Genomic DNA, 16,197 nt, shown 5'->3' with positions numbered 1-16,197 from the left:
ACATCTGTGGAAGGGGAAACAGATTTAGTTCAAAGCCCTCTCCACCTTCCCATTGCCACAGATGCATCCCTCTCACTCATTTTTCACCTGAAGCATTAATCCCGTTTCTCCCTGACCTGAACATTCTGGTTCATTTCTTTTCATTGAACTGACCCTCTCTGAATTGAAAAGAATTTTGTAATATTGAGCAAAAAAAAAGCTGTTGGAGGAGTTGAACAGATCAGGCAGCATCTGTGGAGGGAAATGGACAGTCAGCGTTTCATGTCAAGACCTTCATCTGGACTACATTTCCCTCCCGATTCCGGCATCTGCTGCTTTATATTTCTGTAATACGTGGACTTTACTGGGGTACTTTAGATCCACCATTGTGTAAGGGTTAATTGATGACTATTAGGGAACAGTGATCACAATATGAATATCATATACAAATTCAAAGTGAATTAATTCCATCGAGAACACAAGGGATTCTACAGATGTTAGAAATCCAGAGCAACACGCGAAATGCTGGAGGAACTCAGCAGATTAGGAGGTATCGATGGAAATAGGTAAACAGTTAATGTTTTAGCCTGAGACCTTTCATTAGGACTGGAAAGGAGGAAGAAGCCAGAATAAAAAGGTGGGGGAGGGGAAAGAGGCCAGCTGGAAGGTGGTAGATGAAGCCAGGTGGGGGGAAAAGGTCAAGGGTTGGAGAAGAAAGAATCTGATTGGAGAGGAGAGTGGACAATGGGAGAAAGGGGAGGAGGAGGAGGGGAGGAATCTGATAGGAGAGGAGAGTGGACAATGGGAGAAAGTGGAGGAGGAGGGGAGGAATCTGATCGGAGAGGAGAGTGGACAATGGGAGAAAGGGGAGGAGGAGGGGAGGAATCTGATCGGAGAGGAGAGTGGACAATGAGAGAAAGGGGAGGAGGGGAGGAATCTGATCGGAGAGGAGAGTGGACAATGGGAGAAAGGGGAGGAGGAGGGGAGGACTCTGATAGGAGAGGAGAGTGGACAAAGGGAGAAAGGGGAGGAGGAGGGGAGGAATCTGATCGGAGAGGAGAGTGGACAATGGGAGAAAGGGGAGGAGGAGGGGAGGACTCTGATAGGAGAGGAGAGTGGACAAAGGGAGAAAGGGGAGGAGGAGGGGAGGACTCTGATCGGAGAGGAGAGTGGACAATGGGAGAAAGGGGAGGAGGAGGGGAGGAATCTGATCGGAGAGGAGAGTGGACAATGGGAGAAAGTGGAGGAGGAGGGGAGGAATCTGATCGGAGAGGAGAGTGGACAATGGGAGAAAGTGGAGGAGGAGGGGAGGAATCTGATCGGAGAGGAGAGTGGACAATGGGAGAAAGGGGAGGAGGAGGGGAGGAATCTGATCGGAGAGGAGAGTGGACAATGAGAGAAAGGGGAGGAGGAGGGGAGGAATCTGATCGGAGAGGAGAGTGGACAATGGGAGAAAGGGGAGGAGGAGGGGAGGAATCTGATCGGAGAGGAGAGTGGACAATGGGAGAAAGGGGAGGAGGAGGGGAGGAATCTGATCGGAGAGGAGAGTGGACAATGGGAGAAAGGGGAGGAGGAGGGGAGGAATCTGATCGGAGAGGAGAGTGGACAATGGGAGAAAGGGGAGGAGGAGGGGAGGAATCTGATCGGAGAGGAGAGTGGACAATGAGAGAAAGGGGAGGAGGGGAGGAATCTGATCGGAGAGGAGAGTGGACAATGGGAGAAAGGGGAGGAGGAGGGGAGGAATCTGATCGGAGAGGAGAGTGGACAAGGGGAGAAAGGGGAGGAGGGGAGGAATCTGATCGGAGAGGAGAGTGGACAATGAGAGAAAGGGGAGGAGGAGGGGAGGAATCTGATCGGAGAGGAGAGTGGACAATGAGAGAAAGGGGAGGAGGGGAGGAATCTGATCGGAGAGGAGAGTGGACAATGGGAGAAAGGGGAGGAGGGGAGGAATCTGATCGGAGAGGAGAGTGGACAATGAGAGAAAGGGGAGGAGGAGGAGGGGAGGAATCTGATCGGAGAGGAGAGTGGACAATGGGAGAAAGGGGAGGAGGGGAGGAATCTGATCGGAGAGGAGAGTGGACAATGAGAGAAAGGGGAGGAGGAGGGGAGGACTGATAGGAGAGGAGAGTGGACAATGGGAGGAGGAGGGGAGGACTCTGATCGGAGAGGAGAGTGGATAATGGGAGAAAGGGGAGGAGGGGAGGAATCTGATCGGAGAGGAGAGTGGACAATGAGAGAAAGGGGAGGAGGAGGGGAGGAATCTGATTGGAGAGGAGAGTGGACAATGGGAGAAAAGGGAGGAGGAGGAGGGGAGGAATCTGATAGGAGAGGAGAGTGGACAATGGGAGAAAGGGGAGGAGGAGGGGAGGAATCTGATCGGAGAGGAGAGTGGACAATGGGAGAAAGGGGAGGAGGAGGGGAGGACTCTGATAGGTGAGGAGAGTGGACAATGGGAGAAAGGGGAGGAGGAGGGGAGGAATCTGATAGGAGAGGAGAGTGGACAATGGGAGAAAGGGGAGGAGGAGGGGAGGACTGATCGGAGAGGAGAGTGGACAATGAGAGAAAGGGGAGGAGGAGGGGAGGAATCTGATCGGAGAGGAGAGTGGACAATGGGAGAAAGGGGAGGAGGAGGGGAGGACTCTGATAGGAGAGGAGAGTGGACAATGGGAGAAAGGGGAGGAGGAGGGGAGGAATCTGATCGGAGAGGAGAGTGGACAATGGGAGAAAGGGGAGGAGGAGGGGAGGAATCTGATCGGAGAGGAGAGTGGACAATGAGAGAAAGGGGAGGAGGGGAGGAATCTGATCGGAGAGGAGAGTGGACAATGGGAGAAAGGGGAGGAGGAGGGGAGGAATCTGATCGGAGAGGAGAGTGGACAATGGGAGAAAGGGGAGGAGGAGGGGAGGAATCTGATCGGAGAGGAGAGTGGACAATGGGAGAAAGGGGAGGAGGAGGGGAGGAATCTGATCGGAGAGGAGAGTGGACAATGGGAGAAAGGGGAGGAGGAGGGGAGGAATCTGATTGGAGAGGAGAGTGGACAATGAGAGAAAGGGGAGGAGTAGGGGCCCCAGGGGGAAGTTATAGGCAGGTGAGAAGATGTCAGAGTATGGTATAGAGGAAGGGGGAGGGGGAATTTGTTCACCGGAAGGAAAAATCGATAATTCTATTGAAAACTAAGCTGCTAAATACATAGAAAAAAAACTACTGAGGTGTGAATTGGGTCTGACAGGATGGAAAATTACATTAAAGGCCATGACATTGTACTGGTGATGAGTAATGTTTTAAAGATTTAATGCATTGTTTACATGTAGTCATACTGGTTGAAAACAAAACTAAAATCCACTTAAGCTATCTTGATAAACAAGAGGAAGATTCATTAGATCAAAGGAAAAGGCTGTAAAATCATTAAGAACATTTAGCTGGAGAATTTGGGTACCAGAGCATCCCTGTGAGGTCAAAGGACAAATACTACCGTTTCCCGATGGCTGGGTGTTGGTATTCTTTCTGAGCTGAGAATAGAATTTATAACACTGCTGTCTATTTACTAATAGGATGAGTACCATGTGTCCTTTTTAGAACCGAATGTGGCGCAAGACTAGGTCCAAGGTTCCTGGAAGTAGATGTGTTGGGGTTGATGCCAACAGGAATTTCGATGCTGGCTTTGGAGGTTCGTGAGCTGATTTTTTTCCTCATCCTTGGCTCCACAACACCCTTATTCCACAAGTTAAAGTCTACATTTATGACTTAAAGGATGTGCTTTTCAGTAGAGCTGATGCTTTTGCAGTGTGTTCTGAGGAAAGTTTGAAGTGCCTTAAAATAAGAACAAGGCTGGACAAGATCAGTATTATCTAGAGAGCTATTGGGCCACTGTAGCCATCACTATTGTGTCTAAACCTGGCTTAAACCAACAATGAGAGGCATAGTTGTGAAAGCACGTCTAATAGACAGATGGACATCACACAGAGTCTGGTGGTTTGGGTGGAAAAGTGGCAGAAGAAGTGTAATGCTGAGAATTGTGAGGAACTTCATCTTAACGAACAGTTGAATAGAGATACAGAACCATACAAAGTTTGAATAATAAATGCATTGTTCATTGAAAGTGATGTTGCAGGTTGAGAAATTGGGTTTATAAGTATGTAAGATCCTAGTCTTTAAAAACAAAGGCACAAAGCCCAATAGAAATTAAATCATGGTGAACCATTAGAAAGCACAGGTTCGGTTCAGTTCTTGAAAAGTTCAAGCAAAGATGTGAAGTCTTTGGAAAGGATGCAGAAAGGATTTGTCAAAATGATTCTCAGATTGAGGCACTTCAGTTGTAACCTGGAGAAGCTCCTTAGATCTTCAGGGCCATATGGTGCTGTGAGGAGATTTGATACAAACCACAAATTGTACAGACATAACAGATAGAACTATTCCATTGGCAGCAGGATCAAGCACGAGAGGACATAGAATAAAGGTGATTGGTGAAGAAACAATAGTGACTTTTTAGTTACAGTCAGGGGCCGGCACACATTGCCAGGGCAGCAGTGGGGGCAGATTCTATTGAAAGTTCAAGTTTAATTGTCATTCAATCATACACATGATTACAGTCAAACGAAACAGTGTTCCTCAGGGACCAGGGTGTAAAACACAATACCAACAGTCACACATACTGCACACATAATTGTGATAGGTGAAAAACAGTTACAAAACAAATACTAATCTAGCTGAAGTCCCTGTGTGTCACAGCCTATAGTCTGATAGTGTATGGATGTTGGCTTGGAGCCATGTTTCTGCAGAACAACCCCAGAGCAGTTTCTCATCTCACTCAAGTGCAGCTGCAGATGAACTACAATCCAGCTAGAGTCAAAAGAGAGTTGAATCTTAATGGAAATAACAGGAATAGCTATGGGAAGTGGCCAAGAGAGTGTGACCAGCTGGATTGTTGTTTTGTAGATCTGATTTTGAAGAGTTCTTGTTTATTTTTATTTATTTAGTGATACAGTGCAGAGTTGACTCTCCCAGCCCTTCGAGCCACACACTGCCTTAGCGGCCCCGATTAACCCTAACCTAATATCGGCACAATCTAGAATGATCAACTAACTTACCTGGCATGTCTTTGAACTGTGGGAGGAAACTGGAGCGCCCAGGGAAACCCACACTCCCCACAGGACAGATGTATAGAGACCCCAAGTTGTAATAGCAATGTGCTAAAGGAAATTCAACAGTCTCAATACCCTCTTTCTTGCTATAACGATTCAGTAATATGAAGAAAATCTCACCTAGTCTGACTCTGAATTGATTTCAGAAAGCAAGGCTAGTTAGAGATGGGCGTTAAATCTGTTGGCCCACATCCCATGAGCATGTAGTGGAATTCAAACAGTGAATCGCACTGAGTGCAGTTGATTAACCAGACAAGAAGTTCCAGGTTCACACAAATGGATGGTGAACATCATCACCTGTGGTGGCATGCTCAGCCGAGAGAGAGATACGTAAGGCTGAGAGTCGTGTATTTGTGGAAGGATTTATTATGCCTGTGGTTCTGTTGACAGGTCCTGGGACCAGTAGCAATCCGTGCAGGGAAACATACCGAGGACCGCACGCCAACTCCGAACCTGAGGTCGCAGCCATTGTGAACTTCGTGCAGAACCACAAGAACATCAAGAGCTTCATCACCATTCACAGTTACTCTCAGCTCCTCATGGTCCCCTTTGGGTACAAGTGTGTGGAACCCGTTGATTACCAGGAGCTGGTATATCAAACCTTACAAATATTGATGAATTCTTCATTCCCCATCTTTCTTTCTCACCAAACCATAATTTTTATCTTTCCTTCACCTCCTTTCTCCAGTCAGGCACTGCCTTTTACAGCATAAGGGAGAGGTTTGGTTAGGTGAGGCTAAATACCTCAGTTAATGCTTCTGAGCATACAACGATATATTACAATGTTGTCCTATCCTGTGTAAGAGACATGATACAAACAGTGAAATGGACCTGTTCAACATTCCCCTTCTCAATCCAGAGATTCAGAAATCAATGTTAGTGTCTCTGGTCCAATACCATGGGAGTTGGTCATCTCAATTTTGACCACAAGTTGACCCAGTAGTCCACTGGCTGACCAGTTTGGAGGTTTCTCCTTGCTGTTTTTGCCCACTAAATTATTGTGAGGGTTGGAGTGGATAGGGAAGGAAGAAGCAATGTCCAATTATTTAGTGCATTACCAAAAAACCTTCAGTGATTGTTGCTGCCTATTACACTGCTGGTGTTTAGAGCAGCAATGAAGGTTCTCCATCTCTGGCTGTGTTCAGGGCTTCCTTCATCGTGTCAGTAGCTTCCTCTCGGTTTTCACTACTGTCAATGATGCAACTCCCAGTTGGAGACTCAGGAATACCATCACACTCAGATGCAGAAGGATTCTTCATTGCTGTTTCCATAACAATTTTGTTTTACCAGTCAGGGTTGTTGGCCCTGAGCTGAACCCCTGAACCTGGAGGACCAGTGGACCACGACCTCTACCAGTCTGGCCTCTACCCTTCGACCTGTTTGGCATGAGTGACCCTACTAAGAGCCAAAGCATAAAGCCCTGACACCCATCAACCTAGCTCTCTGGGTCATTGAGGCACGCAAGCCTCTAAACCTCACAACAAGGTTGTGGTCTTCTTGGAGGCTCTTCAGTGGAGGTTGCTGTAAAGACTCACTGCCTCACAGATAAATTAAATGTTATGAAATGGACTGTTTATTAATAACAGACCATGACATCAAGTTTCATCTGGGGCTATCTTTGCCTCTAAGTTAGAAGAACTGGGAAGTTTTTAGGCCCATTCCAGTGACATACACAGAGTACAAATTCATGTCGTACTGGAGTATCAAGGATGTTGTTGCTCGGCTGAGATGCTGAGAATCCCTCAACCATCAGGCTCCTGAACCGGTGTGGATAACTGGACTCGCCCTGGCACTGAATTAGTTCCACAACCTATGGACTCACTTTCAAGGAGGGACTTTACAAATCTTGCTTGCAATATTCATTATTAATTGTTTATTTAGTTTCTCCTTTTTTGTATCTGCATATTTTGTTGTCTTTTGCACATTGGTTTTACCCCTCTTTGCTTGTATGCTTCAATTCTTTTGTATTTCTCTGAATGCCTGCAAGAAGATTAATCTCAAGCTGCATGCGGTGACATATAATGTACTGCGATAATATTTCGAACTTTGTACTGAAGGTCCTTTGGCTAAATTTGAAAGATTGTGTGGTGCATTTTTGAAGGAAAACAGGGAGTTCTGACCCTTGGCTAACATTGATCTTTCAACTGCCACCAGCACGGGATTGAAAAGTGGAAACCTTGGCAGATGCATCTACCTACAAAATCCCAGCACTTCCAGAAAGTAACTGGAGATTCAAAAATCTTCCCTCAGCATAATCCCACCTAAACAGTGGTAATTCTTTGTAACCCAAATATGATGTAGTCATCTGGTCAAAATACATGCTTATGGTACATAAAGAAATGGATTATTATAAAACTTTGTTGAATGCTGTTTTGCTGATGGCAAATCTGTACCATGCAAAGTGAAAATCTGACCAATACCACACATCAATATGGCCCCTATTTTCCTCTTCATTCCATATTCCGTTACAATCCCAAATTTGAAAGGCTCTACAATTAAACTTCCTGCTGCTCTATAAAGACCAGCTATTTCCATCATGCAGACCATTTCCCTCATCATAATAATATCTCAGGTGAGCAAAAAATGCTTAAACATTACATGGTTTGAAGCATGATAGTGGTGTACAGAATTAGTGGCAATGGGATGGCCAACCCACTATTGAGAGGTTGGCTATTTGATGGTAACAACAGTCTCATCTGTAGCCTTCTGTGAACTTGTTTACAGTGGTGCAAATGACTTAAACCGACAGTTGCTGAATCAATGTAAGCCATATTTCTCGGTCTGTGGGTCTGCCTGTGCTCAACAGGCACTATTGTTCATTTGTAAAGGTGTGCTTTTAACATAATTTATATTTAAAAACTGAAGACTGGCTCTTAATTGAATTGATATCTGCTCTGTTCACATAACTCCAGAGTACTCCTGAACACTGGCACTGCAAAGCATTGTGTTAATTGCTAATCCACTGTAACTCAATACATAGATTACAGTATATGAATCCAATGAACAGTTCGACACAGATTGGGAGAATGGACAGGAAAGTTGTAAATGAATACAATGTTGGAAAATGTATGGTTCTGGCCATGCACTTTGGTAGAAGAAATAGATGTGCAGACTACTTTCTAAATGGGGAGAAAATCCATACACCTGAGCTGCCAATGACTTGGGAGTCCTTGTGCAGAACACCCTAAAGGTCAACTTGCAGGTTCAGTCACTGGCAACACCTCACCTTGAGCATTGTGAACAGTTTTGAGGTCCTTATCTAAGAAAAGATGTGCTGGCATTAAAGAGGGTTCAGAGGAGGTTCACAAGGATAATTCTGGCAATGAAAGGGTTATCATATGAGGAACGTTTGATGGCTCTGGGTCTGTACTCACTGGAATTCAGAAGGATTGGGGTGGGGGGACTCATTAAAGCAATCTGAATGTTGAAAGGCCTAGACAGAGTAGATGTGGAAGTGATGTTTCCCATGGTGGGGGAGTCTAGGACAAAGGGGCACAGCTTCAGGATGGAGGGGCATCCATTTAAAACCGATGCAGATAAATTTCTTTAGCCAGAGGGTGGTGAATTTGTGAAATTTGTTACTACATGCAGCTGTGGAAGTCAGGTCATTAGGTGTAGTTAAGGTAGAGCTTCATAGGTTCTTGATTGGACATGGCATCAAAGGTTACGGGGAGAAGGCCAGGGAGTGGGGATGGGGAGGAGAAAAAAAGGATCAGCCATGATTGAATGGCGGAGCAGACTCAATGGGCCAGACGGCCTAATTCTGCTTCTATGTCTTATAATCTAATATAAATTATACGTGGATGAAGGAAGCAGTTTAATGGCTTTTGATCTGGAAGGAACCAATTGAAAAGGCTGAACAGCTTTTCTTAATTATATTCTCAGATTTTTTTGAATGGACTGTAGCAGTAAGATCTCGTTCTGACTCTGTTTGTTCTTTGTTTCAGGAAGGACTTGCTAATGCTGCTGTCAGGTCTTTAACCTCGCTGTATGGAACACGTTACAGGGCTGGAACCATCTGTAATATAATCTGTAAGTTGAGTAATCTGGTCATTTAAGATGGTAGTGAATACTGGTAAATCTGGTTGATGTTGCAGTGATTGCAGAGCTTGGCAATTAGCTTGCGGACGTTAATGCGTCACTCAAAGCGTAGTTGTCAATGTTTCTCTCTGGGAATGCTCGTGTTTATACGGTATAGGCCCCCATTTGCTTGCCTCGGTCTTGATCGACTACTCCTTCAGTTGACCTTTCCGTTATTGTGGTCTTCATGTTCTCAGTTTGATAGAAACCCAGATAGATAACTATTTACAACAAATAACCCCATCTATGCACCTTCCATAATGTAGCAAAATATTATATAATTTCACAGGAGCTTTACTAAACAAAATAGTAATTGATCCTAAACCACATAAGATGGTGAAAGGCCTGAGGAGCATAGGGAGAAGAGGCAAGATGATTTTTTGGAGAACATTACTAACCTTAGGGTCTGGACAGCTCATAGCATGACCAGTTGTAGAAGAGAAGCAATTTAAATTCAGAATATCATGGAAACCAGCCTCCTCTGCATGGACTCTGTCTGTACCTCTTGCAGCCTGACTAGCCAGCATAACCAAATACCCAATGCATCTTAACATTTTCCCTTCCATTTTCTCTGCCTGTCAGTCAGAAGATACAAACCCCTGAATGCATGTACCACCTCCTGTAAGACTACTGAACAGGTGAACTATTAACCTGACAATCTACCACGTTATGATCGTGCCCCTGGTCGTCGACTTGCACTACACTTTCTCTGCAGCTATTCCATTTTATTCTGCATTTTGTTATTGTTTGACCTTACACTACCTCAGTACTCTGTTGTAATGAATTTATCTGTATGGAAATTAAGCTTTTCACGGTACCTTGGTGACCATAACAACCCAATTCCAGAAATAAACCAGCACACAGGATCTGGCAGAGTGAAGGCATGTCAAAGAGATTATAGAGATAGTGAAGGAGAAACTATAGAGGAATTCCAAAAGTAATGTAACAATACTAAATTGATCCACCGCACTGATGGGGATGACTTCCCTTGGGAAATGGGACTAGACAGATCTGGGCTGGTGAAGGATGAGGTGTCCACTGTAAAATAGGTCTCTGGTGATTTCCGCTGTCAAACTGAGCCGGGACCATATTCACTATCGTGGCACTTGTGTCCAGTTGAATCAGTCAATCTCACCTCAGGACAGAAAGATGGATTACTGAATGAGAGCACGGTTGATCCACGTGTGACTGGTCCCGTCAGGAATCAGCTCAGGACAGGTGGAAGAATTCCACCATTATCAGGTGGTTCCTGTTGTGAGTTCAAGGACCACTCTAAGGATTTTATCAATACTCCCAGAGTAATACTGGATAAAAAAAAGAACTGGCATTAATTATATTAGGTAGACACGAAAGGACAGCAAAGATCACCCATTCTGTCTAATGGTTAATCTTCAACTAACCTCGTTTAAGCAGATTACTTGATCATTGCTATGTCGATGTTTGCAGAAATTTGCTGCCCTTCAGAATTTATGACAATGACTATGTTTCAAAAAGTACATCATTTGACTGAAAAGCACTTTGGATCAGCCTAGGGCACTAAATTCATGCAAGTCTATTCTTTGATTTATAAAGACAAATATTAAAACACTCAGAGCCTGAAATGTTTCTCTTTCTCTTTCTTTTCAGATCAGGCTAGTGGAGGTAGCATTGACTGGACTTACAACCAGGGCATCAAGTACTCATTTGCCTTCGAACTGCGTGACGAGGGTAGATATGGCTTCATGCTGCCATCCCGAGAGATAATTCCAACGGCCCAGGAGACCTGGAGGGCAATACAGACAATCATGGGATACGTTGCCGACCGCTCTTGACTTCGCAACCAACTGGTACCAAAACACACAGGGTGAAGCAGAGTTTAGATCAGGGCTCAATCTTGGCCCACAATGGTTACTTACTCCTTCAACCAAATAATCTGAGCCTTCTGTGTTGCTTCTGGTATTATGTGTGCTTCTGTCATGGAATGTAAGAAGATCTATTTCAATAAAACAAAGATCGGAAAGGGATAAAACCTGCTGATGCCTGGAATTCAGTCTGTTCTGTATGAGATGTGGATTTTAATTACAGAAAAGGAACCAAGAGCTGATGGTGTAACACTTTAAAAACACTAGAGATTCTGCAGATGCTGGAAATGCACACACACACACACACTCAATATACTGGAGGAGCTCAGCAGGTCAGGCAGCAGCTATGAAAGGGAATGTTCAGTGTTTGCAGAATCTCCTGTTCCTCTCCTCTTGCTTTCCCAGTAGTCACTGCTTTTCAGATGAGAGAAGCAAAGGGTCATCCTCACCACATTTAGTTACCTTACTTACTTACTGCCCATTGCATGGTTGGCATTTAAAGTAGCAATGAATGTCCTCCGTCTTGGGGTCTGTCGGTGTTCAGGGTTTCCTTCATCGTGTCAGTAGCTTCCTCTCAGTTTTCACTACCGTCAATTCTGGGTGGAGACTCAGGAATATACCCACATTCGACTGTTTGAAGGATTCTTCATTACTGTTTCTGCAACAATTTTGTTTTATCAGTCAGGGTGGTTACCCCTGAGCTGAACCCTGAACCTGGAGGACTGATGGAGCACACCAGTCAGGCCTTTACCCTTTGACCTGTTTGGCATGGGTCACCCCTACCAAGAGAGAAAGCATGAAGCCCTGACTCCAGCCAAACTAGCTCTCCAGGTCACTGAGGCACACAAGCTTCAAAACCACAACAAGGTTGCAGTCCTCTTGGAGGTCATTTAGTTAAATAGATCACATTTTATATAAAAGGATGTGTTGTGTTAGGATGAAGAACTTAGGCCATCCAACTTCTCGGACCAGTTCTTCTATACATTAGGTCACTGCTAGTTCCTATCAAACCCAACTGTGTTTGGTGACCTTTTCCCATTAGATACCCATTGAATCACAATAAAAGAAAATGGCCACTGCCCTTGGAGAAGTCCTTCTACAACTGACCTTGCATTGTGTCACAAACACAAAAGATTCTGCAGATGCTGTAAATCTTGAGTAACACACAAAAATGCTAGAGGAAATCAGCAAGTCAACACATTGCATTGCATCAACCATCTGGAATAGAAGAAACAGAAGTCTGTCCCCTTCGTGTTCTCCAGGCATCCCAAAATATCTTACAGGCAATGAACTATTTGGCAAATGCAGTCACTGCTCTAATGCAGGAAAATGCACAAATGACCATGCCTCCTTTCTGAAGTGCTACAAGCTGAAGAATGAACGCTGGTCAGATTACTCTACAGTTCCTCAGTTTGCCTCATGTCACTTTGTATATCCGCTGCCATCTGGTCCTTTAGTTGCCTGGTTGGAGCAGGAATCCTTTCTCACAAGTGGCTCAGTAGCAAGTGTACAATTAAAGCTCTAGAACAGAACAGTGACAGTACCACACACTACTGCCAACAGTTTTCTGTCTCTCTTTATCCTGCCCACAACCTCAATCTTTCTCCTGCATTTCTACAATGATATCAGGAAGCTCTCAGTTCTTGACAGGCCTGATAGTGACAATGGGATAGGGTGTGAAGTAAAGTATACCAATAATCAGTTTGGCTTGGGAAATGAAGATTTTCACGATGCATTATCTTATGTTAGAATAACTGATGTTTATTTTTCTTTATATTTTCTTATTTAATCAGTTTATTTCCTTCCCTTCTTTTTGGGTCTCCCTGGCCAGGGGTAACCTCGATAGGCAAGGGCGGAGGGCACATTGTGTGCGATGTAGTACAGGTTGAACATGGCTGCAGGACTCAGAATATCCACTTCCGCCTGGGCTTTGGAAGACTTCTCCTGCTTCTTCTTCTTCTTCTTGCCGCCTGCACCCTTCTTGCCACCTTTCTTCTTGGCTCCTGTACTCTGTGTCTTGGGCTTGCTGCCCTTGGCAGGCTGCAACAAAAAGCAGGCCACTTGGTTAATTGCACCGAATGGCTGCACACGATGGAAGGTCCTACAGCCACCACCACCACCACTAGCCCAACAGAACCTTGGGGATCTGTTAACTTCCTTAGTTGTTGTCCAACCACGCCTCAGAGGTGACGGACCTTTCCAAGTTCTGTACGGTATTCTATGGAGAGCTCTGGCTGCCCTGCTATAGGATAGGTGTCATTAAACTGGGAAGGGTGAGGAAAGATTCAGAGGGATGTTACGGGGACTAGAAGGTTTGACTTATAAGGAGAGATTGGATAGTCTGGGACTTTTGTTTCCTGGAGGGCAGACGTCAGGGATACCTAACAGAAGTTCATAAAAGCATGAGAGGCACAGATAAGGTTATTATCCAAGGCACTGCCAGCATAAAGTGGCATCAGAATCTATGGATTCTCACTACTGGGGATCTGGGAAAAAGAGAGGTGGAGGGTCAAGACTGTCAGTAAATGAATATTACACAACTGTCACTGGTCAACAAAGGGGGTGGATATGTCTTCAGAGTTACTTTTTGCCTCAGAGGCACAGGACTTAGTGATATAATGGGCATGTTATGGATTGTGAACATTTTCCTTCTTTAATTAATTATATGTCCTTTAAGAAGAATTTATTTAATACTGTACCATTATAAAAATGTTTGAATCACAGTATCCTTCTAGTCCAAATCGGAGACAATCATATCCTGGAGAGAAACAGTAATTGAACAGTCTCTGTCACTGCAGTCAATGCCAAATCAATTAATCTCTATCACCAAAACAACTTCCATTGTATCTCCCAGTTCAGCCCACCTTCTGCCTTAACCCTTCTCCTGGTCTGTGCCATGGTCAGACCCTGTTATTCCAGTGTATGGACAGCAGCTTATCGTCAACTGTAAATGTACAAATACCTGTGAACAAACCTTGTTCAACACACCAAGCTCCCACTACCCTCATGAACCCTTTTACAAACCACCCTACATCCCCCAGGGACAAGTTCAGTCTGAATCCTTTTAGAAACCACCCTTCATACCCCAGGGACATGTTCAGTCTGAACTCTTTTAGAAACCACCCTTCATCCCCCAGGGACATGTTCAGTCTGAACTCTTTTAGAAACCACCCTTCATCCCCCAGGGACAAGTTCAGTCTGAACTCTTTTAGAAACCACCCTTCATCCCCCAGGGACAAGTTCAGTCTGAATCCTTTTAGAAACCACCCTTCATCCCCCAGGGACATGTTCAGTCTGAATCCTTTTAGAAACCACCCTTCATCCCCCAGGGACATGTTCAGTCTGAACTCTTTTAGAAACCACCCTTCATCCCCTAGGGACAAGTTCAGTCTGAACTCTTTTACAAACCACCCTTCATCCCCCAGGGACATGTTCAGTCTGAACTCTTTTACAAACCACCCTTCATCCCCCAGGGACATGTTCAGTCTGAACCATTTAGAAACCACCCTTCATCCCCCAGGGACATGTTCAGTCTGAACCCTTTTACAAACCACCCTTCATACCCCAGGGACATGTTCAGTCTGAACTCTTTTACAAACCACCCTTAATCCCCCAGGGACAAGTTCAGTTCGAACCCTTTTAGAAACCACCCTTCATCCCCCAGGGACATGTTCAGTCTGAACCCTTTTACAAACCACCCTTCATCCCCCAGGGACATGTTCAGTCTGAATCCTTTTAGAAACCACCCTTCATACCCCAGGGACATGTTCAGTCTGAACCCTTTTACAAACCACCCTTCATCCCCCAGGGACATGTTCAGTCTGAACCCTTTTACAAACCACCCTTCATCCCCCAGGGACATGTTCAGTCTGAACCCTTTTAGAAACCACCCTTCATCCCCCAGGGACATGTTCAGTCTGAATCCTTTTACAAACCACCCTTCATCCCCCAGGGACATGTTCAGTCTGAACCCTTTTACAAACCACCCTTCATACCCCAGGGACATGTTCAGTCTGAACCCTTTTACAAACCACCCTTCATCCCCCAGGGACATGTTCAGTCTGAACTCTTTTAGAAACCACCCTTCATACCCCAGGGACATGTTCAGTCTGAACTCTTTTAGAAACCACCCTTCATCCCCCAGGGACATGTTCAGTCTGAACCCTTTTAGAAACCACCCTTCATCCCCCAGGGACATGTTCAGTCTGAATCCTTTTACAAACCACCCTTCATCCCCCAGGGACATGTTCAGTCTGAACCCTTTTACAAACCACCCTTCATACCCCAGGGACATGTTCAGTCTGAACCCTTTTACAAACCACCCTTCATCCCCCAGGGACATGTTCAGTCTGAACTCTTTTAGAAACCACCCTTCATACCCCAGGGACATGTTCAGTCTGAACTCTTTTAGAAACCACCCTTCATCCCCCAGGGACATGTTCAGTCTGAACCCTTTTAGAAACCACCCTTCATACCCCAGGGACATGTTCAGTCTGAACCCTTTTAGAAACCACCCTTCATCCCCCAGGGACATGTTCAGTCGGAACCCTTTTAGAAACCACCCTTCATCCCCCAGGGACATGTTCAATCTGAACCCTTTTAGAAACCACCCTTCATACCCCAGGGACATGTTCAGTCTGAACCCTTTTACAAACCACCCTTCATCCCCCAGGGATTCCCGAATGGTGGAAGAACCAGCTTCAAAGACTCAGTGCTCTGGCCTTGCTTCTATATTCCCAATACTTGAGAAGGTCACTCAATTGTGCATGAAGAATGCCTCCTCAGTTCTGTCCTCCTTCATTGACTTGCCTCCCTCAAAACCTTTGGCTATCAACATTGATCCATATCAGACCAGAACTGATTTCCAGCTGACCCAAGCTCACAGGGAACCTGAGGCAAGATCGTCAGTGTCCAGGACATCTAGGTGGATGAGATCTACAAGGCTAAAATAATCCTAAAACAAAAGCAAAATTCTGCCGCAGCAGAAAACCTGAAATAAACCCAATGGTATTGCGGGGAAACACTGGAAACAACATTATTGAAGGCAGAAACGGTTCTGGTGAGTGATCTTTCCAAGTTATGTTTTGTATTTCGTGGGCAGAACTGGTTACATTGCTATAGCGCGGGTATCGTTAAAATGGAAAAGGTGAGAAAAGAT

The 16,197-nt window shown here is 45.1% G+C and overlaps 2 protein-coding genes across 2 annotated transcripts in view; one reads left to right on the top strand and one right to left on the bottom strand.

Moving 5' to 3' along the window:
- The window catches only part of LOC132404298 (carboxypeptidase A1-like), a 55,816-nt gene extending 44,807 nt beyond the window's left edge, over positions 1–11,009 (top strand). The window contains exons 8-11 of the mRNA XM_059988471.1: positions 3,554–3,644; positions 5,509–5,708; positions 9,066–9,150; positions 10,825–11,009. Of these exons, the coding sequence (XP_059844454.1) occupies positions 3,554–3,644; positions 5,509–5,708; positions 9,066–9,150; positions 10,825–11,009 (561 nt within the window). The remainder of the gene's footprint in view (positions 1–3,553; positions 3,645–5,508; positions 5,709–9,065; positions 9,151–10,824) is intronic.
- A 1,781-nt stretch (positions 11,010–12,790) lies between these two features.
- On the bottom strand, positions 12,791–13,965 carry LOC132403432 (small lysine-rich protein 1). Its single transcript, XM_059986836.1, has 3 exons — positions 13,904–13,965; positions 13,739–13,797; positions 12,791–13,079 (listed from the first exon to the last, which is right to left on the bottom strand). Exons 1-3 carry the CDS (start codon positions 13,935–13,937, stop codon positions 12,834–12,836), a joined length of 339 nt encoding a protein of 112 aa, XP_059842819.1. The 5' UTR covers positions 13,938–13,965; the 3' UTR covers positions 12,791–12,833.
- Positions 13,966–16,197: the final 2,232 nt, after the last annotated feature.

This window comes from Hypanus sabinus, chromosome 13 (assembly GCF_030144855.1).
Source record: "Hypanus sabinus isolate sHypSab1 chromosome 13, sHypSab1.hap1, whole genome shotgun sequence".
Lineage (NCBI taxonomy): Eukaryota > Metazoa > Chordata > Chondrichthyes > Myliobatiformes > Dasyatidae > Hypanus > Hypanus sabinus.
The sequence above is the reverse complement of the archived record's forward strand: the minus strand, read 5'-3'. Positions and strand labels throughout refer to the sequence as shown.

Coding starts and splice junctions, on each gene's coding strand:
- LOC132403432 (XM_059986836.1), bottom strand. CDS start 13,937: ATGGCACAGACCAGGAGAAGGGTTAAGGCAGAAG. Junction 13,798..13,903: donor GAGAAGGGTTAAGGCAGAAG/GTGGGCTGAACT, acceptor GTTTCTCTCCAG/GATATGATTGTCTCCGATTT. Junction 13,080..13,738: donor ATTCAAACATTTTTATAATG/GTACAGTATTAA, acceptor TTTTTGTTGCAG/CCTGCCAAGGGCAGCAAGCC.